The 20,286-nt window shown below is 39.4% G+C and overlaps 1 protein-coding gene and 2 pseudogenes across 1 annotated transcript; all 3 read left to right on the top strand.

Annotated features, from left to right (window-relative positions):
• Positions 1 to 278: 278 nt before the first annotated feature.
• LOC149818200 (pentatricopeptide repeat-containing protein At5g08305-like) lies at positions 279 to 15,086 on the top strand. The gene is made up of 2 exons (XM_089986165.1): positions 279 to 828; positions 15,004 to 15,086. Exons 1-2 carry the CDS (start codon positions 279 to 281, stop codon positions 15,084 to 15,086), a joined length of 633 nt encoding a protein of 210 aa, XP_089842291.1.
• A 1,982-nt stretch (positions 15,087 to 17,068) lies between these two features.
• On the top strand, positions 17,069 to 17,827 carry LOC149818199 (pentatricopeptide repeat-containing protein At5g08305 pseudogene; annotated as a pseudogene).
• Positions 17,824 to 18,366, top strand: LOC149818198 (pentatricopeptide repeat-containing protein At2g29760, chloroplastic pseudogene; annotated as a pseudogene).
• The last annotated feature ends 1,920 nt before the right edge of the window (positions 18,367 to 20,286 follow it).

Below are 20,286 nucleotides of genomic sequence, written 5' to 3'. Positions count from 1 at the left end.
GTTTTTTTACGGTTCTAAAAATGCAATTTAAATTCTTGGTCATGGAATATTATCAACAATTTTATTAAATACAATATGAAAGTATCTGCTCTCAAGCTACTTATACGCGAAGCCAAGCACTTCAAATATGAGAGAGAGAGAGAGAGAGAGAGAGAGAGAGAGAGAGAGAGAGAGAGAGAGAGAGAGAGAGAGAGAGAGTTTAATGGTGATTTCCAAAGGCAAAAAGAGCACTGCAGCAGAACCAACCCATTTCCCACCTACTCCACATCTGTAAATCCATGAGAGAATTGAAGCAAATCCTTGCCCAAGCCATCGTTTCGGGATACTCTCTGGATGACCATTTCTCCTCCAAAACACTTACTTTTTGTGCGATTTCAGAACATGGTGATCTCAATTACGCCTGTGGGATCTTCCACCAACTCATCCATCCCGCTGCCTTTGCTTGGAACTCCATCATCTGTGGCTTCTCGAAGAGCAAGACCCCAATTCGAGACATCTCCATGCATACACAGATGTTGGTCTTTGGAGTTTCGCCGGATAATTTCACCTTCTCATTATTCCTGAAGGCGTGTGCCCGTCTATTGTCTTCCTGCTTCGGCGAACCTGTCCATGTGCATGTCATGAAGAACGGTCTTGCATTCAACGTGTTTATTCAGAATTCTTTGATGCACAAATATGCTTCCTGTGGTGATATAACGAGTGCTAGGAAACTTTTCGACGAAATGCCTCAACGAAACCTGGTGGCCTGGAACACCATGGTGGACAGCTATGCCAAATGTGATGATGTGGAGAGGGAACGCTTCGTTGTTGATCAGATGATCAAAGCAGGTTATATGTTCCCCCCCAGGGCAGTTAGCTATATCTCATGTTCGGGGGTCCCAAAGAGCACCACGTATGTAAGCATGTGCGTCTCGTATCCCCATGTTTGTCAGCATTAATTAGCGTTGGAGTTTGATGCGATTGAAAAGACTTAAGTACCCTCTCCTCCATTGGTGCAAAAAAAAATGACGATTCTTGAAAAGGAGTGGTTGTAAAGACTTAAGTGCCCCGAAGATGATTATTTAAGACCCAGTCTCTGCACTGCACGATTATTCGAGAAAGAAATCTCCTCTGGAGGAGGCCATGAACAACAACCCTCTCACTCTCTCTCTCCCTTCTATTTCTGCTTCTGTGCACAACTAGCAGAAGATCCTACATTGCTCCATCAAGCACCGACTGACCTGCACATTGACTGTTGTGGAGCCTGATTCAGAGTTTTTACCCTTACAGGAGGAGAGTTTGGGGGCTCATCCCAGCGTGGGTAGCATCATTCAACTAAATGAGTTGTAGATCCTGATTCAGAGTTTTTACCCTTACAAGAGAGGGGTCTGGGGGCTCCTCCCAGCGTGGGTAGCATCATTCAACTTGAAGAGTTGTGGAGTCTGATTTAGAGTTTTTACCCTTACAGAAAGGAAGGTTTGAGGGCTCCTCCCAGCGTGGGTAGCATCATTCGACTTAAAGAGTTATGGAGTCTGATTCAGAGTTTTTACCCTTATAGAAGGGGGGTCTGAGGGCTCCTCCCAGCGTGGGTAGCAACATTCAACTTGATGAGTTGTGGAGCTTGATTTAGAGTTTTTGCCCTTATAGGAGGAGGGTTTGGGGGCTCCTCCCAACGTGGATAGCATCGTTCAACTTGATTCGTTGTGGAGCCTGATTCAGAGTTTTTGCCATTACAAGAGAAGGGTTTGGGGGCTCCTCCCAGCGTGGGTAGCATCGTTCAACTTGATTCGTTGTGGAGCCTGATTTAGAGTTTTTGCCCTTACAGGAGGGGGGTCCGGGGGCTCCCCCCGGCACGGGTCCCGGGTGTCGTGGTAAAAAAATGCATAGGGTGTCGTGGTGAGAAAGACATATGTTTGTTCCAAGCAAGGTTGGAAGAAATCAATGGAAAATCCAACAAAGAGCATGCCAGAATCAAGATGTGGATGTCAAGCGAGAATGGTGTTGTGCAACTCAAATAACACAAAATAATAAGGGTCTAGTTTTTAGTTAAAACGGGAAATGAAATGACAATAGAAATTGCTTAAAATTTACAAAAATAAACTAGACTCAATAACGAAGATACCACTTTTTACGGATTTGAAATATGACTTCCGGTTAGGGAGATATGGCCCTGACAAGTTTGTCCTAATTCGGGTAGCGATTTACATCGATTTGCTTACTGAATAACACTATAAATCACTGTAGCGATTTGCGGAAGACACTAAAAATCGCTATAGTGAGATCCAAAAACACTATAAATCGCTATAGCGATTTGCGGAAGACACTACAAATCGCTGTTGAAAAGCTGGATAACATTATAAATCATTGTGGGGCTCGTTGAAGACCCGAAAATACTACAAATCGCTGTAGGAAAGCCCGATAACACTACAAATCGTTGTTGGAAGGCCCCAAAAAAATTTGATCCGGGCCGGGGGGAGCTCCCGGACCCCCCTCCTGTAAAGGAAAAAACTCTAAATCAGGCTCCACAACGAATCAAGTTGAATGATGCTACCCACGCTGGGAGGAGCCCTTAGACCCCCCTTCTGTAAGGGTAAAAACTCTGAATCAGACTCCACAACTCTTCAAGTTGAACGATGCTACAGTCAGTGTGCAGGTCAGTCGGTGTTTGATGAAGCAATGTAGGATCGTCTGTTGGATGTGCACAGAAGTAGAGAGAGAAGGGAGAGAGAGTGAGAGAGTTGATGTTCATAGCCTTCTCTAGGGAGAACTCTTTGCCTCTCTTGATTTCTTCTCTAGAGAGAGAGAGAGAGAGAGAGAGAGAGAGAGAGAGAGAGAGAGAGAGAGAGGGTTTTACAGTGTTTTACGGAGAAAAAAAAAGAAGACTTTGAAGAGTCAACATCATCCTCGACTTTTTGGATGGAGGACATGTTTGTCCTTTTTTTGAAAGGAGAAAGAAGAAGAAGACTTTGAAGAGTCAACATCATCATCGACTTTCTGGATGGAGGACATGTTTGTCCTTTTTTTGAACTGTTTGTTTTTTCTTTTTTGAATGAAGGGCATTTTTGTCATTTTCTCAAACCATCACTTTATGAGAAGAATAGCAAGAAAGGGTACTTAAGTCTTTGCAACAACACCAGAGTCCGATGCAAAGTTATGTCAACATACATGGGAATACGAGCTCCATGTGCTTGTATACGTGGTGCTCATTCAAAGCCCCGAACACAGACGTGGGATTCAATGAATCATCGGGGGGGAACATACACCACCCTCTCTCAAATGATAGAGTGGGATGTGGTGACGTGGAGTGCGATGATTGCGGGGTATGTCTCGAGTTAAATCTGGAACCGGCTTGAGATTTATCATATTGGACCCATTCTAATGTCCAAAAGCTTAGAAGCAAGTCTTCTACCAAGAGAACTTACAGAAAAGTGATCATGAACAATTTGCTTGGGAATTGATTAAATCAAAGCATCAAACCTGATAATAAAGGTGGACAAATCTTACTCAATGAGGGATGAGTACGTTGTTAGCTTTATTTTTCCCCAAACAAATGAATTTGTCAGTCTCTATAAGTATTCGAAGCAAATCTTCTCACAAAGAGTTAGATACCAGCACCCAAAAGCTATCAGCTATTAAACCTGTTTTAATAAACAAAGATATAGATTTCTTCTGAGCAATTGGCCAATTAAGCTTAACAAATTGTTGTGTGTGTAACGCTCAAACCAAATCAACTACAGTAGACCTATTTAGCAAAAGACTTTCATGGTAGGACATATTTCTCAGCTTTCAAATATTTCAGCAAACAATGACGTCTCAGCAAGGTTTAAGCCACAGAGAATGAAAGCAAGACGTCATCGACCACTCCACCTTAGAAATAAAATCCGAATGTGAGATTCATTTTCTCATAAAATTTTCTCACATGTTTCTAAATCACTTGAGCAATAGAGCACAAAAAAAAGTTATGAACACGATTCTTCCCCCTTTAAACAAAAAGGGCATCTATTAGGCAGTGTTACTTCAAATCCCTTCAATCTATCCTCAGTTAGAAGTCTTCCATGTCCAGCCAAGTAATCAGAACCTTTTGTGGGCCAGACAAACACAAATCACTCATGGGTTAGCACGTCAATATAAATGGCATCTCAAACAGCTTTTCGACTTACCCTTTCAGTGCAAATAAATCTTTTTCATAACAATCTGTTAGGACCAAGAGTATTCTGAGAATAGGCAACTTTCAATCATATTAGGCTACAAGTTTTCAAGACCAGAAATGGGAGCGTGATGCTCCATGCATAACGCCACCCCATCCTTTAACACATTTTTTTTTTCAAGTACCAACCTACGTCTTTCCCTCTCAGGAAGTTGTGAGATTAGCAGGAAACCCATCAAAGAATCCATCTAAAACTGGATGACAGTCACTTCCACTACGATCTGTTTCCAACCCTATAGAATACTCTTCCATGATTTGGAACTCACATCCCAGTTTGCTCCTTAGAAACTTTTAGTTTGAAAGTACTTTGATCGCGGTAAATTTGGCCCACATAAAACCCTCATAGAATATATCAATCACAAGCTTTTCTAGATAAACAAGATTTAGCTCCTCAATCCTACTATGTCCAACTCCACCTTCCCTTTTAGGTTTGCAAAGCACCTCTCATGCCTCCTGTCAGATTCCAAATCCTGAACATGGTTTATAATTGTACCACCATTTTAACAATGTGTTCATGTTCAGTAACAGCTATAAAATAAAAACCTGACTTCCCATGCTTTCAAACAGTGATGAATTTTAACAATAAGCTGACATAAAAATGTATTCAACTAAACCACACAAAGAGAGCCCAACTATTTCAACGGAAGGTTGCTCACCTACCATCCATCTGGACAATTGTGAAACTTGCGTTCCAATTAAACCCGATTTGGATAGTCTGCTGTAGTTAAACCAAGTCAAATGGGGAGGGCTAGGTTTGGTCATGGATCTGAATTGCATATTCATGATCCAAACCACACGTCTCCAACTTGGGTTTGAATTGAACCCAATTTGGATAGACATTTGACATAGGCCTGCTTTGGGAAGTTGGGTCCTATAATAGGGATTGTGGCTTTGGACCATGCGATAAGAGGTTAGATCAGACCCACTGACACCCTTAGGGACATGGCGATTCGTGAATCAACCAGGAGATCCTGGAATGGCTCCCGTTTTTTTTCATATAGGAACCATTGATGAGCCCAATATCGAGAAGAAGGCAAGATCCAAAGCATATTGGACCCAACGTGGCCTGGTTCCCACCCTAAGAAGTGTGGACTCAAACGGGTTGGATATGTGTCCCACCATGCTTTACTTTATCCAACTTTTAATTTGAAGAGACTCGTTCTGAATCTGTGTCCAACTTGGGTCTCACAATGAAGTCCTAGATCCAGTTGTGATTTGAGTCTCCAATGTGGTATTGTATGTGTTCAAAATGGGCAAAATCTATTGAAGGTAAAATGATCAAGCCGTAAATAATTCTGATCCATATCCAACCATATTTGTTTACCCGACTATGACCACTACATCTGAAGAGATCTGACCATATTTGGTCCGTATCCTATCTGGAATCAGATATATAGTACACAGATCAAATAATATGACTCAGGTTCAGTTCAGACCCATGTTGAAACTGCGTGATTAATTTGCATCCCGACCAAGGGGTACAACTGATGTGCATAGTGGATCGGGTCAAATTGATTTCAGACCTGATGAAAAGGAAACCAATAATATTAGACCTCTTGAATAGGGGTGTCAATAGGTCGGGTTTGGTTCGGACCAAGGTGGAATCAGACTTGGACCAGATTTTTGGGTACAGTATCAGGTCCAAACCCGAGTTTAATCGGGTCGACTGAAGTTAGATTCCACAATGATCTGCTTAGTTCGAGAAAGATTTGGTTGGGTAGCAAGCTAGCCACCAGCAGGCAAGCTAGCTAGCTAAGGAAAGAAAGCAATAGGGGCCACAACGCTACATACACTCAGATAGCAGAATGCACACTGCAAAGAAAGCTCCTACCACGCTTACCACCCACACCCTCCCACTTCCCAGCCCCTAGCGCAATAAGAACTACATGAACCAAACATGGTAAAATGATATTTTTATCATTTTTACATTGAAAATTTGCGGGTCTTAATTGAAACTCGGGTTGGGTCCAGGTCTGGTATAAAATTTCACAAACTATACTCGAGTCCATGTATTAATCGGACCTTTGGGTCCAGACCCAAGTCTTAATCGGGTTTTCTTATTTATCACTATACCGGACCCTATAGGGTTTGGTTCGAGTCGGATCCAGCCAAACCAGGCCCGTTGAAATGCTTACTCTTGAGTAGGGGTGTCAACAGATCAGGTTTGGTTCAGACCCAGATGAAATCGGACACAAACCTGATTTGAGATGATGGTACCAGGTTCGGACTCAGATCTAATCGGACCCACCATAAGAGAAACCTTACCCTGATCCTATAAAGATTACATGAACCAGACCCGGTAAAATAATATAATTTTTTTTTATCATTTTTACATTGAAAAATTGTGGATCTTAATTGGAACTTAGGTCATTTCTGGGCCTGGTATGAAATTTCACTAACCATACATGGATCCAAATATTAATTGAACCCTTTGGGTCCAACCCGAATTCTAATTGGGCCTTCTTATTTATCACCAAACTCTTACCTTATAGGGTTTGGTACATGTAGGATCCAAGTTAAACCCGACCAATTGAAACCCCTACTCTTAAACTAGTCCAACATACACTACAAGAAAAATGCGTATTAGCGACAGACTCTATTCGTCGCTACGCCGTCGCTAATCCGTCACTAAATATGTTAGCGATGGATTTTGCGACAGATTAGCAATGAATAGCGTCTGTCGCATAACTCTAGTCGCTAAACTGCGACAGAATTTATCTGTCGCTAAGTAGCGACGGATTGGTGACAGATCATGTCCGTCGTTAATTTGCCGCTAAATAGAGACTAATCAGTCGCTACTATTTAGCGAGGGATACGTATCCATCGCTAATGTCCGTCACTAATTTGGCGACAAACATTAGTGACATATTTAATTTCGTCGCAAACCGATGACTGCTTTAAATTGGTGACGGAGTAGCGATGGATATTATCCGTCGCTAAGTTTTAAAAAAATTGTTAACACTTTTTCTTTTTTTTTGAAACTCGAGAAAATTTTTACGTTATACAATCATATAACCTGCTTATAAAAATAAAATACACATAAAAAATACATATGCAGGTGGAACAAATGTAACACAAGTTCTAAGTTAGGCAAACTTTGACAACCAAATACAGTCCTTGCCAAGTTATAATTAGTTACAAGTATGTCAAAGAAATTAAACAAATGAATCTAATCATCGTCAACATTTTGGGCATCATCATCTTCATTTTGTCAATTTGTGCCTCCCTCCATGCCTACATCAGCTCCTCTACGTTGATCATCTCCAGCATCCTACAAGAGAAAAAATGTTAGTATATATAAACAAAATATAATGAAATAAATTATATGCAATGCACTTAATCTAATGCAACAAAGTAAATGGTTGAATGACACAGAGAATAACAATAAACTGAAGGACATTAATAGAATTCAGATATGTGTTCTAAGACTGAAAAAAAAATGTACAGTGACTCAATCATGCAGATATGTGTTTTAAGTTTGTCAAAGAATTTCACAGTGATTCACACATGCATATATGGTTTATAAGGCTATCAAATAAATGTGTTATGTATCACAATCATGCATATATGTGTTACAAGACAGTCAAAAAACTCCCATAGTGATGAAATCATGCTTATATGTGTTCAAAGGTAGTAAAAAAACTTTATATGTGATTCAATCATGCCTATCATGTTCTAAAGCAGTCAAAAAAATTATAGTTATTCAATCATGCATATATGTGTTATAAGGCATTAAAAAACTTTCATATATGCTAATATCAGACTCATATATGTTATAAGGCATTAAAAAACTTTCATATATGCTAATATCAGGCTCATATGTGTTCTAAGGTTGTCAAAAAACTTTTATAGTGATTAAATCATGCATATATGTGTTATAAGGCACTAAGAAAAATTTATAGTGATGAATTCATGCATATATGTGTTGTAAGGTTATAAAAAAACCTTCATAGTGATTCAATCTTGCGTATATGTGTTATAAGGGTGTCAAAAAATTTGTATAGTGAATCAATCATGCATTTATGTGTTATAAGATGTCAAAAAAATTTATAGTGAGGCAGTCATGCATATATGTATTCAATCATGCATATACTATCTTGAAATCTAACAACATGAAACAAATGACATGAATCTTTATACCTGACGGGCACCAGAGCTCATGTTGAATGCATGCGAAGTTCCCCTGTCCTGAAAAAAGTTACACAACTCATTACGGACAATGTTGGAAATGACTTTATTTAAAAGTATTGCATTTTGTCCTCAAGACGCTGACATACATCATCCCAAGACATAGCAGCATCAATCGGGCGTTGGGAGTTGATGCTGGCGGAAGAACTCGGAGAGCCATGGCTGCAGGAGGCAACAACTGGTGTAGTGTTCATGTTACTTCCAAACCCGAACACACAACCCTTTTTGGGTTCACCAGTTGCAGTCACCCATGCTGCAGGATCAAAGGCAGATGCTGAGTGGAGTCATCGCCATATCGTTATACCATTTGCTGCTCGTATGACTCCTATAAAGTAATGATTAGAATATGAATTAATAATTTAGAATTACAATGTTTATGATAATGTAATTCAAAGTAACTTGTATATTACAATGTTTATTAATACAATAAATATATACAGATGTCGTTTTCGCCTTCTCTGATATAAAATCTCCCATGCTCTTACGTTTATGTGTTTCAACATACACATCCTTGTAAGGCACAATGTCTCTTTTTTCTGCTTCCTTCAATGTTATATATATATTGATGAATTATCATTCTCTTCTAATTGCTCTCAAAAGTCCTAGATCCACCTGTGTGTAGATGGACATCAGGCATCTTCGCTCAATTTTGTGCAGTCTTTGCTGAGCGGTTTCGAAATTCATTGCTCACCCACTTGTCGCATATGCCCTCCCAATAATCTCTCCTGATAGTAGAAGGCCCATGGCCCTTCCACTGCAGTGGATAATCTATCCCACCAGCTACTTCTCTCAGGTACTCTTTTCATTGTGTTACCGGTTCTGGAAGATGATTCAATAATGACTTCGTAATTTTTCGTATTACTTCTTGTTGGTCAAACCTCGCACTGCACATGAATTGATATACATTAACAATCGACTGTCGATATACACATTTTATAAGTTAAGTATTGGACAAGTGACAATGAAAAACTTACGGTCGACTATCGACATACACTATTTGAATTACTCATCGTGTGTCACACAAAGAAGACCCTGTATCCGACGTAAATGGGTCATGTGTAGCCGAAATAGCACCTACAAAACAATAAGTTAGAAATTTACACAATGCACATTTAAACTAATCAAGTATATAATTATTTAAATGATATACCTGTCGAAGCAACCCGTGAAGATGAAGGCTGAGACTGCCTACCACTGGGTGTTCGACGACTGTGACCTTTACGAACCATATTCTAACAAATAAAAAATGTTATGCAATACATTCAAATCATTCACATCAAATATTGCAACACATTAAAATATAAGATATCTTCATGGACCTACATTAAAACATAAGATATCAAATATTACAATAATTATCCTTAACTTGCAATACAATTAGATCAGTTACACAACTCTATATCTTCATGGATACATAATCAAATAAAAAAAACTTCATGCAAGACATTCAAATAATTCTAACATGTTACAATACATTCAATTCAGTAGTTGAAACCTACCGAAGATACATAATCAAATCGAAAATAAGTTCATGCAATACATTCAAATATTGCAATACATTTCAATACATTCAAATCATTCTAATCATTCAGATCAAATATATGTATGTATTACAAGATGTATTTCATTAGCTCAAGAATGATTCATCATCACTTGTTTGACTTTCATACTCTTTTTCTTCCTCCTCCTCCTCTTCGTCATCATCTTCTTCTTCTTCATTTAACGCTCATCCACTAGGTATATCAATTGGATCACATTCTTCCATGCATGTGTCATCGAACAATGAAGATATGACATGCATACCATGCGCGACATCGTGATCATAAGAGAAGTCATACATATCATCTGATTGATAGTAATCATCCTCTTTAACAATCTTGTAACTGATCATACTCGGGGTATAGTTTAGACTTCACCTTACAAACTGCCCACCATTCATTTCTATATGACTTTCTTGTATTTGGATATAAAGTAGAGTAAACTTATTGAGCTTGCGAGGCTAATATGAATGGTTTATATGTTCCAAACCTTGATTTATGATTCACCTCCACAATGCCTGAGGCTTTGTCGACTCTTATTGTTGTGGGATCAAACCAATGACACTTAAATAAAGTTAAGCTATTATTTGTGCCTAAGTAAGTCAACTCCATTATTTCTTCTATAACACCGTAGTAATCATGTTCATTTTCACCGTAGCTGCTATCCCTGATGCACACACCACTATTCATCATTGACTTGTTGACACCGTAGCCTTTTGTATGGAATCGATAACCATTTATGATGTACTCATTATAACAATACATAACTTTGGACGGACTATTTTGTAAATCACATATTCCTTGATCTCTAACCTCACCAAGGCAGACCTACAAGCATAAACAATGATTGTGATCACGACCAATTAAATATCTTATTGTTGTTTACAGGGAAAGAATGTATATAATCTTCATTACCAACTCTTTTAACCATGCCACAAACTTATTTTCACGTTCTTTTTGTACTTCTGCATCAGTGACATATGAAAGTTTTCTTCGCAACTCCAGATCAAATCATCTGCACTTAACAAAAACTTATATGACACTTCTTTTGACCTTGTGCTACCATTTCTCTTTGTCTTTGGCTTGAACCAAGGATGTCCACATGATAGACATGATATGCTATTTTCTTGATCTTTGAAATACAACATGCAGTGATTGGGGCAAGCATCTATCTTTTGATACCCCATACCTAGAGCATTGACCATAACCTTCGCACAATAGATATTTTATGGCAATTTCTTATCTTTGGGCAACATACTCTTCACAATAGAGCACAAACAATCAAAACATGATTGACTCAAATTATATTCTGACTTCAAATTCAATAGTTGAAGAACTGCAGATAAGATAGTGTGACTCTCGCAATCATTCCATAATGGCTCGTCAACAGCTCTAAGTAAGTCATAAAATGTACTAGTTGCATCATTTGTTGCTTCTTCCTTTACTCTAGTTGGTGCATCACTATGTCCCATAGTAGAACCCATTTCTGGTCTTACGGCATCAAATATCAAATCCACATATGGATTATCGTACACTACATTTACCTATGCATCAAAATTATTCCAAAATTCTTCATCATGAAGCGTCCAATTCTGATAACCACTAACAAAACTCTTCCTGTATAGGTGATGTCCAACACCATGAGGTTCTGCAAATCGATTGTTCTTACACATCGTGCAGGGGCATCTGATCTGACCGGTGCTATCCACTGTATTGACACTTGTCATTGCAAATTCAATAAAACTGTCAACACTATCTATATATTCATGTGACACCTCATTATCAACCATTCTACGGTACATCCATTCATGGTTTGCAGCCATTTTGTGGCACTTGAATAAAGTTAAGTTATTATTTATGCCTAAGTAAGTCAACTTCATTATTTCTTCTATAACATTGTAGTAGTCATGTTCATTTTCACCGTAGTTGCTATCCTTAACGCACACACCACTATTCATCATTGACTTGTTGACACCGAAGTCTTTTGTATGAAATCGATAACCATTTATGATGTACCCGTTGTAACATTACACAACTTTGGACGGACCATTTTGTAAATCACATGTTCCTTGATCTTTAACATCACCATCGCGAACCTACAAGCATAAACAATGACTGTGATCATGACCAATTAAGTATCTTATTGTTGTTTACAGGAAAATAATGTATACAATCGTCCTTACCAACTCTTTCAACCACGCCACAAACTTATTTTCACATTATTTTTGTACTTCTACATCAGTGAGATGTGGAAGTTTTCTTCGCAACTCCAGATCAAATCGTCTGCACTTAACAAAAACTTATATGACACTTCTTTTGACCTTATGCTACCATTTTCTTTTGTCTTTGGCGTGAACTAAGGATATCCACATGATATGCTATTTTCTTGATATTTGAAATACAACATGGAGGGATTGGGATAATCATATATATTTTGATATCCCATACCTAGAGCATTGACCATAACCTTCGCACGGTAGAGATTTTATGACAATTTCTCATCTTTGGGCAACATACTCTTCACAATAGAGCACAAACAGTCAAAACATGATTGACTCAAATTATATTCTGACTTCAAATTCAATAGTTGAAGAACTGCAGATAAGATAGTGTGACTCGCGCAATCATTCCATAATGGCTCGTCAACAGCTCTAAGTAAGTCATAAAATGTACTAGTTGCATCATTTGTTGCTTCTTCCTTTACTCTAGTTGGTGCATCACTATGTCCCATAGCAGAACCCTTTTCTGATCCTACGACATCAAATATCAAATTCACATATGGATAATTGTGCACTACATTTACCCGTGCGTCAAAATTATTCCAAAATTATTCACCATGAAGTATCCAATTCTGATAATCACTAACAAAACCCTTCCTGTATAGGTGCTGTCTAACACCATGAGGTTCTGTAAATCGATTGTTCTTACACATCGTGCAGGGGCATCTGATCCGACTGGTGCAATCCACTATATTAACACTTGCCATTGTGAATTCAATAAAACTTTCAACATCATCCATATATTCATGTGACACCTCATTATCAATTATCCTACGGTACATCCATTCATGGTTTGCAGCCATTTTCTGACACTTGAATAAAGTTAAGCTATTATTTGTGCCTAAGTAAGTCAACTCCATTATTTCTTCTAAAATACCGTAGTAGTCATGTTCATTTTCACAGTAGCTGCTATCCTTGACGCACATGCCACTATTCATCGTTGACTTGTTGACACCGTAGTCTTTTGTATGGAATCGATAACCATTTACGATGTACCAGTTATAACATTGCACAACTTTGGACAGACCATTTTGTAAATCACATATTCCTTGATCTTTAATATCACCATGACGGACCTACAAGCATAAACAATGACTGTGATCACGACCAATTAAGTTTCTTATTGTTGTTTACAAGGAAAGAATGTATACAATCGTCCTTACCAACTCTTTCAACTATACCATAAACTTATTTTCACGTTTTTTTTATACTTCTGTATCAGTGAGATGTGGAAGTTTTCTTCACAACTCCAGATCAAATCGTCTGCACTTAACAAAAACTTATATGACACTTCTTTTGACCTTGTGCTACAATTTCTCTTTGTCTTTGGCTTGAACCGAGGATGTCCACATGATGAACATGATATTCTATTTTCTTGATCTTTGAAATACAACATACAGTGATTGGGACAAGCATCTATCTTTTGATATCTCATACCTAAAGCATTGACCATAACCTTCGCACGATAGAGATTTGGTGGCAATTTCTCATCTTTGGGCAACATATTCTTCATAATAGGGCACAAACGGTTAAAACATAATTGACTCAAATTATACTCTGACTTCAAATTCAGTAGTTGAAGAACTGCAGATAAAATAGTGTGACTCTCGCAACCATTCCACAATGGCTCGTTAATATCTCTAAGTAAGTAAAAAAATATACTAGTTGCAGCATTTGTTGCTTCTTCCTCTACCCCAGTTGGTGCATCACTATGTCCCATAGCATAACCCATTTTTGGTCCTACGACATCAAATATCAAATCCACATATGGATTATCATGCACTACATTTACTCATGTGTCAAAATTATTCCAAAATTCTTTACCATGAAGCGTCCAATTCTGATAATCATTAACAAAACCCTTCCTGTATAAGTGATGTCTAACACCATGAGGTTCTACAAATCGATTGTTCTTACACATCGTGCAGGGGCATCTGATCCGACCGGTGCAATCCACTATACTGACACTTGTCATTGCGAATTCAATAAAACTGTCAACACCATCCATATATTCATGTGACGCCTCATTATCAACTATCCTACGGTACATTCATTCATGGTTTGCAGTCATTTTGTCCTATAATATTATAGATACTATCATCACCAGTTAAAAGAGAATCTTAATAATCCTATAATGAAAAAAATATCTAATTTATCTATTAATTCTTGTTTGATAATTGTTTATGAGCAATTTTTTGAATGTGTAATTTTTTTTTTGTAACACATCACATCATATTTATACACATCATGAGGATATTTAGAAATATGAAATCACATTTCATAAAACGATACATTTATTTGAAGCATGTTTTAAGGATACAATTTTACATGGAAGGCATAATCAAATGAAAAATAACTTCGTGCAAGCATGGATATAGACACATCAAACATTGCAATATATTCAAATCATTCATATCAAAACATATATCAAACATGTACCTGCAGCAAATACACTCCAATATCCCGCTAACTACTACCATGATGAACATAGAATATGTACTCTAAAAATAAGAGCACTTTTATTCTCATACATTAAAATCATGCTCAGCATGGTCTCCAAACTCCATCAAAGCAGTCCTAGATATCAAAAACTAAGTGAGTGTGTGAACAGAAAAGTATTGCATCCAATAAATTAAATAACATGCGATGCGCTTGCATCACTTACCACGGGTATTTATCCGATTTGAATTGCTTATGCCTTTGCATTTTTTTGTTATTTCTATTTGCATTACATTTTTAGCCACATGTGATGCTTAGCACTAAGCATCGCACAATTAGTTCAGCAACGTACCTGCAAAGTATAAATATACAGTACAATGCAGGGAGGAGGGCCGGGAGGTTACTTGTGAGGTCACCGGAGATGGGGGTAAGGCATCGGGGATGTTTGGAACATGAGCGAAAAAGAGGGGGAAAGGGGATGCCGAGACGGGCGTGTCGGCCTAGGTCGGGTGCGCGGCAGAAGGGGGTCGGCAAGGTTGCCGTAGAGGGAGGTGGTAAAAATGAGTTAGGTAGGAGGGTCGGCGGCGATGTTGTCGGGCCGGGGTGCGACAAGAGGTGGGCCAGGGGCGATGGGAGGCGGGCCGGGGGGCGACAAGAAGCGGACCGGGGGGCGACAGGAGTCGGGCCAGAGGGAAGACAGGAGGGGGGCGACAAGATTTAGGCTGGGGGGCGACAGGAGGCGGGCCGTGGGGCAATAGGAGGCGGGCCGTGGGGCGATCGGAGGCGGGCCAGGGGCCGACAGGAGGCGGGCTGGGGGGCGACGGGAGGCGTGCCGAGGCAACAGGAGGTGGGTCAGAGAAACGCGACAAAGATGAAACAGAAAAGAGAAAGAAAGATAAAAAATTAGCGATTAAATAAGAAATTAGCGATGGATTCATGATGGCCAAATTTTGTCGCTATTTAATGATGACTTAGCGACGAAATAGTTCTGCCGCTAATCCGTCGTTAAGTTACGACAGATATGGAGACAGAACAAAATCTATCGCTAATTCATCACAAAGTAGTGACGGATTAACGATAAAAAAAATTTTGTCGATAAAATCGTAAATAAATGATATTTTAGCGATGAATATCTTTCTCTCGCTAATCCGTCCAAAATTTAAGATGGATTTCATTCATCGCAAATGGCCGTCGCTAATTAGTATTTTTCTTGTAATGATACTATTAGTATCGGTACAGGTTAGACTATTCCAAAGTACTTTTCAACAAAAGGGGGCTATGGCTTGAAAATTGAATGGGTCAAGCATCCAAGACTTCACACCAACTACAATTACTTTGATGAAATGGTCAAACATGGCTTGAAAATTGAATGTATCAAGGCTCAAGGATCGAAGACTTTACACCAACCACTATTACATTGATTACATGGTCAAAGAAACACACCCCTACTCTTGGTCTATAAATTAACCCGCAACACTTAGTCTATACCAACAACATCATTCATCGTACAGACTTCAAGGATATCGACCTGATTACCAGGCCACCACTACCACCATTGTCATGGCCTCCCTAGCTCATTTTCTCACCATTGTTGTTGTTGTCGCAGCGGTTTCTGTATCAGTTTCAGGTGAGGACACGCTCTTTGCTGGCGAGAGCCTTAACGGCAATGAGTTCATAGAGAACGGCCGCTTCCGCCTGATAATGCAGACTGACTGCAACCTAGTGTTATATGTTGACCGAACCAGGGCAGTTTGGGCTTCAAACACCGCCGGTCGCGGCACGTCCTGTCGAGCTAGCCTACTCAACAACGGTCAACTTGTCATTGTTTCCGGAACGACTCAGTTGTGGGCTAGTGCGTCAGCCTTGGGTCCAAATAACTTCAGGCTTATTATTCAGGCTGATGGGAATGCTGTGATCTATGGTGCACCTGTCTGGGCTACCAACACCGTTCAAAACTGAGTCTTGGTTGATCATATTCATTTAGTTTGTCGAGTCATGTGTGAAATAACAAATGCTGAAATGCACGTATACATGTTATGTGCTTGATGTTAAAGTTTTATAGGACAAGTAACTTTAATTTTCTGAAAAAATGAATGAAGGGAAGCTTTTGGATATAGGGTAGAAAATCTTAGTGTTTTTACGGCTCTAAAAATGCGATTTAAATTCTTGGTCATGGATGTGTGTGTACTTTGTTAAAGTGTATAATCAACTCCATCGAGATCGAGTGAGATATGCGGTGATGATGGAATATTATCAGCATTTTGATTAAATACAATATGAAAGTATCTGCTCTCAAGCTACTTATACGCGAAGCCAAGCACTTCAAATATGAGAGAGAGAGAGAGAGAGAGAGAGAGAGTTTAATGGTGATTTCCATAGGCAAAAGAGCACTGCACCCGAACCAACCCATTTCCCACCTACTCCACATCTGTAAATCCATGAGAGAATTGAAGCAAATCCATGCCCAAGCCATCGTTTCGGGATACTCTCTGGATGACCATTTCTCCTCCAAAATATTTACTTTTTGTGCGATTTCTGAACATGGTGATCTCAATTACGCCTGTGGGATCTTCCACCAACTCATCCATCCCGCAGTCTTTGCTTGGAACTCTATCATCCGTGGCTTTTCGAAGAGCAAGACCCCAATTCGAGCCATCTCCCTGTATACTCAGATGTTGGTTGCGGGAGTTTCGCCGGATAATTTCACCTTCCCGTTCGTCCTGAAGGCGTGTGCCCGTCTACTGTCTTCCCGCCTCGGCGAACCTGTCCATGTGCATGTCATGAAGAACGGCCTTCCATTCAACGTGTTTATTCAGAATTCTTTGATGCACATGTATGCTTCCTGTGGTGATATAAAGAGTGCTAGGAAACTGTTCGAAGAAATGCCTCCACGAAACTTGGTCGCTTGGAACACCATGGTGGACGGCTATGCCAAATGTGGTGATGTGGTGACATGGAGTGCGATGATTGTGGGGTATGTCCAGAGCGAGGACTACAGGGAGGCCTTGGCCGTATTTGAAAGGATGGAGGTGGTGGGTGTCAAGGCTAATGTAGTCACCATGGTCAGTGTGTTGTGTGCTTGTGCCCATCTAGGTGCACTTGATGAGGGAATGAGAGTACATGCCTACATAGAAGATAATGGGTTCAAATTGACAATTGAATTGTGCACTGCCCTTGTTGACTTGAGGAGGCCATGAAGGCCTTTAGAGCAGTCCCACCTTATCAAACAGATGTGCTTATTTGGAATGCCATTATTGGTGGTTTGGCAATGCATGGATTGAGTACGGAATCACTTGAATTGTTTGGAGAGATGCTTGAGGTAAATGTAAGACCAGATGAGATCACATATCTTGCTCTGTTATGTGCGTGTGCCCATGCAGGCTTGGTGGAGGAAGCGTGGTGCTTCTTTGAGGCACTTGAGAGATATGGGATGACTCCTAAGATTGAGCGCTACGCTTGCATGGTTGACATCCTTGGTCGAGCTGAGCATGTGGATGAGGCATATGAATTTATAAATAGGATGCCCATTGAACCAACTGCACCAATGTTGGGTGCTTTGCTCAATGGATGCAAGATACATGGAAGGTTGGGTGTTGGTGAAGTCGTTGGGAAGCGCTTGATTGAAATAGAGCCTGCTCATGATGGTCGGTACATTGGTCTGCCAAATATTTATGCTGTTGCTAATAGATGGGATGATTCCAGAAAGATGAGGGCAATGATGGAAGACGGGAGTTAGGAAGGCTCCAGGTCATAGCTGCATTGAGGTGGATGGTAGTCTTCATAGATTTATTGCTCAAGATAAGACACATCCTCGTGCGGGAGAAATATATGTAATACTAGACTATATATCATGCCAAAGAAAGTTGGAAGTGGATCCATGGAGAGACCATGATGTACAACTCAGAATATAAGGGGGTGAAAAAGCATTGAATGATGTTGAAATCCATGGGGGCAGGCCTCATGTCATTCTTGAAATCTGCCATTGTTGTCCATGAGGATGGAACATGTAAATATTTGTGGATGACATACAATTGCAGAAAGCCAGACAGTTGGCAGTGAAAGCGTTGAGCTCATCCTTGAGCCACAGTAGCAAGGATCAGACAGAGAGTTCGTGGGTGGTGCTTTCCATGTGAACATATTCTCAGACAATGCATGGTGTTCTATGATACATGGATAATGGATTATTGTATTTGGATCTAGCAAATTATCCTGGTGACTTGCTTTATTTGAAAGACACGTTGCAGAAGTGCGAAAAGGTGAATGTTATCTAGCCTCCGCAAGCAACATGAAGGATCAACTGACAGATTGGTGTGGGTACCACTGGGGAACAGGAAGATAGATCCAGAATTATGTAAAAAATGCTAGAAGTCATTGATGACCACATTGTTTCCATTAATACCAGAGAGGAGCTCTGTTGGATATTTGTCAAACAGCATAGTTAACAGAATTTGACAGGTTAATATGCATGTTTTCAATAATCATCGTCAAGCTTTCTCCTTTTATTTGGGTTAGGCCCGTGAGTTTTTTATTTTTCAGTTTTCAAAACTGAGTACCTTCACTTTTTCCTTTGTCCCACTTTCATTATATCCCACAAAGTTTTTCATTTTCTTATTGTTTTCTCAACTTATATAAAGGAATTTGTAATACGAGGCATGGAATTATCATCTCTCTTTACCTCATACAGGCAATTGAGCTTTTTGTACCAACGCACCGAAAGGTCACACTCCTCTCAGATGCTCATCATCTATATTTGAGTAGTGAAATGGTATCAGACAATTGAACCTACAATTCAAGCAACCTGGAACTTTCAAATAGAAAAGGAGCATTTTAGAAATTAAAGTGTTAAATGGAGTTCTCAAAAGGCTGAAGGTACCTTTTCCACGGTATGGAATATCCTTAACTGATAAATATTGTGATATTGTCAAAGATATTGCAAAGATATCCTGATATATTTGTTCGAACTAAAATATCAGGATTTTATTGTGATGTTATTATGTTTATAATAACAAAAATTTGAGAAATACTGAGTTTTGTAAAGTGTTGCTGTTTTGTAGCTTTTATTCCTCACTCATATTTCGCAATAGCTTGACCATTTAAGACGGTCGCATTCAAAACATGGCACCCTTTGTTCACTGTTCTTTTCTCTCTCTCTCTCTCTCTCTCTCTCTCTCTCTGCAACAACAATTAGATCATTTCATTGGTTCTAGTCGTCTTGATGTACTGCATATCCATTTCTGGTTATTTATGCCCATAATTCACAGCTTGCCCAGTTTGGGTTTTTAAGATGATGATTTTACGTAGCCATCGACTTCTCATTACAAGAAAAACTCTAATTAGCGACGGAAATTTGCGATGAATTTTTTTCGTCGCAAATTTACGATGGATTAGCTAGAGAAAACTATCTGTCCCTAACATTCGAATTATTTGTGGAATTAGCGACGAAAAAACTTTCATCACGAATTTGTCACTAATTAGCGACGGATTTGCAACGGAAAAATTCCGTCGCAACTTCGTGACAGAAATTTTTCGTCGCAAATTCACGACAGAATTTTGCCGTCGCGAATCCGTCACTAAATTTCTCATAAATCCCTAATGTGAGCCTCCTTTCTTTTCTTTTCTTTTCTCTCGCAATACTTATCGTTAACTTGCAATACAA

This window comes from Nuphar pumila, chromosome 13 (assembly GCF_984573655.1).
Source record: "Nuphar pumila chromosome 13, dmNupPumi1.hap1.1, whole genome shotgun sequence".
Taxonomy (NCBI): domain Eukaryota; kingdom Viridiplantae; phylum Streptophyta; class Magnoliopsida; order Nymphaeales; family Nymphaeaceae; genus Nuphar; species Nuphar pumila.
The sequence above is the reverse complement of the archived record's forward strand: the minus strand, read 5'-3'. Positions and strand labels throughout refer to the sequence as shown.

Coding starts and splice junctions, on each gene's coding strand:
- LOC149818200 (XM_089986165.1), top strand. CDS start 279: ATGAGAGAATTGAAGCAAATCCTTGCCCAAGCCATCGTTTCGGGATAC. Junction 829..15,003: donor TGATCAGATGATCAAAGCAG/GTTATATGTTCC, acceptor ATAAATATACAG/TACAATGCAGGGAGGAGGGC.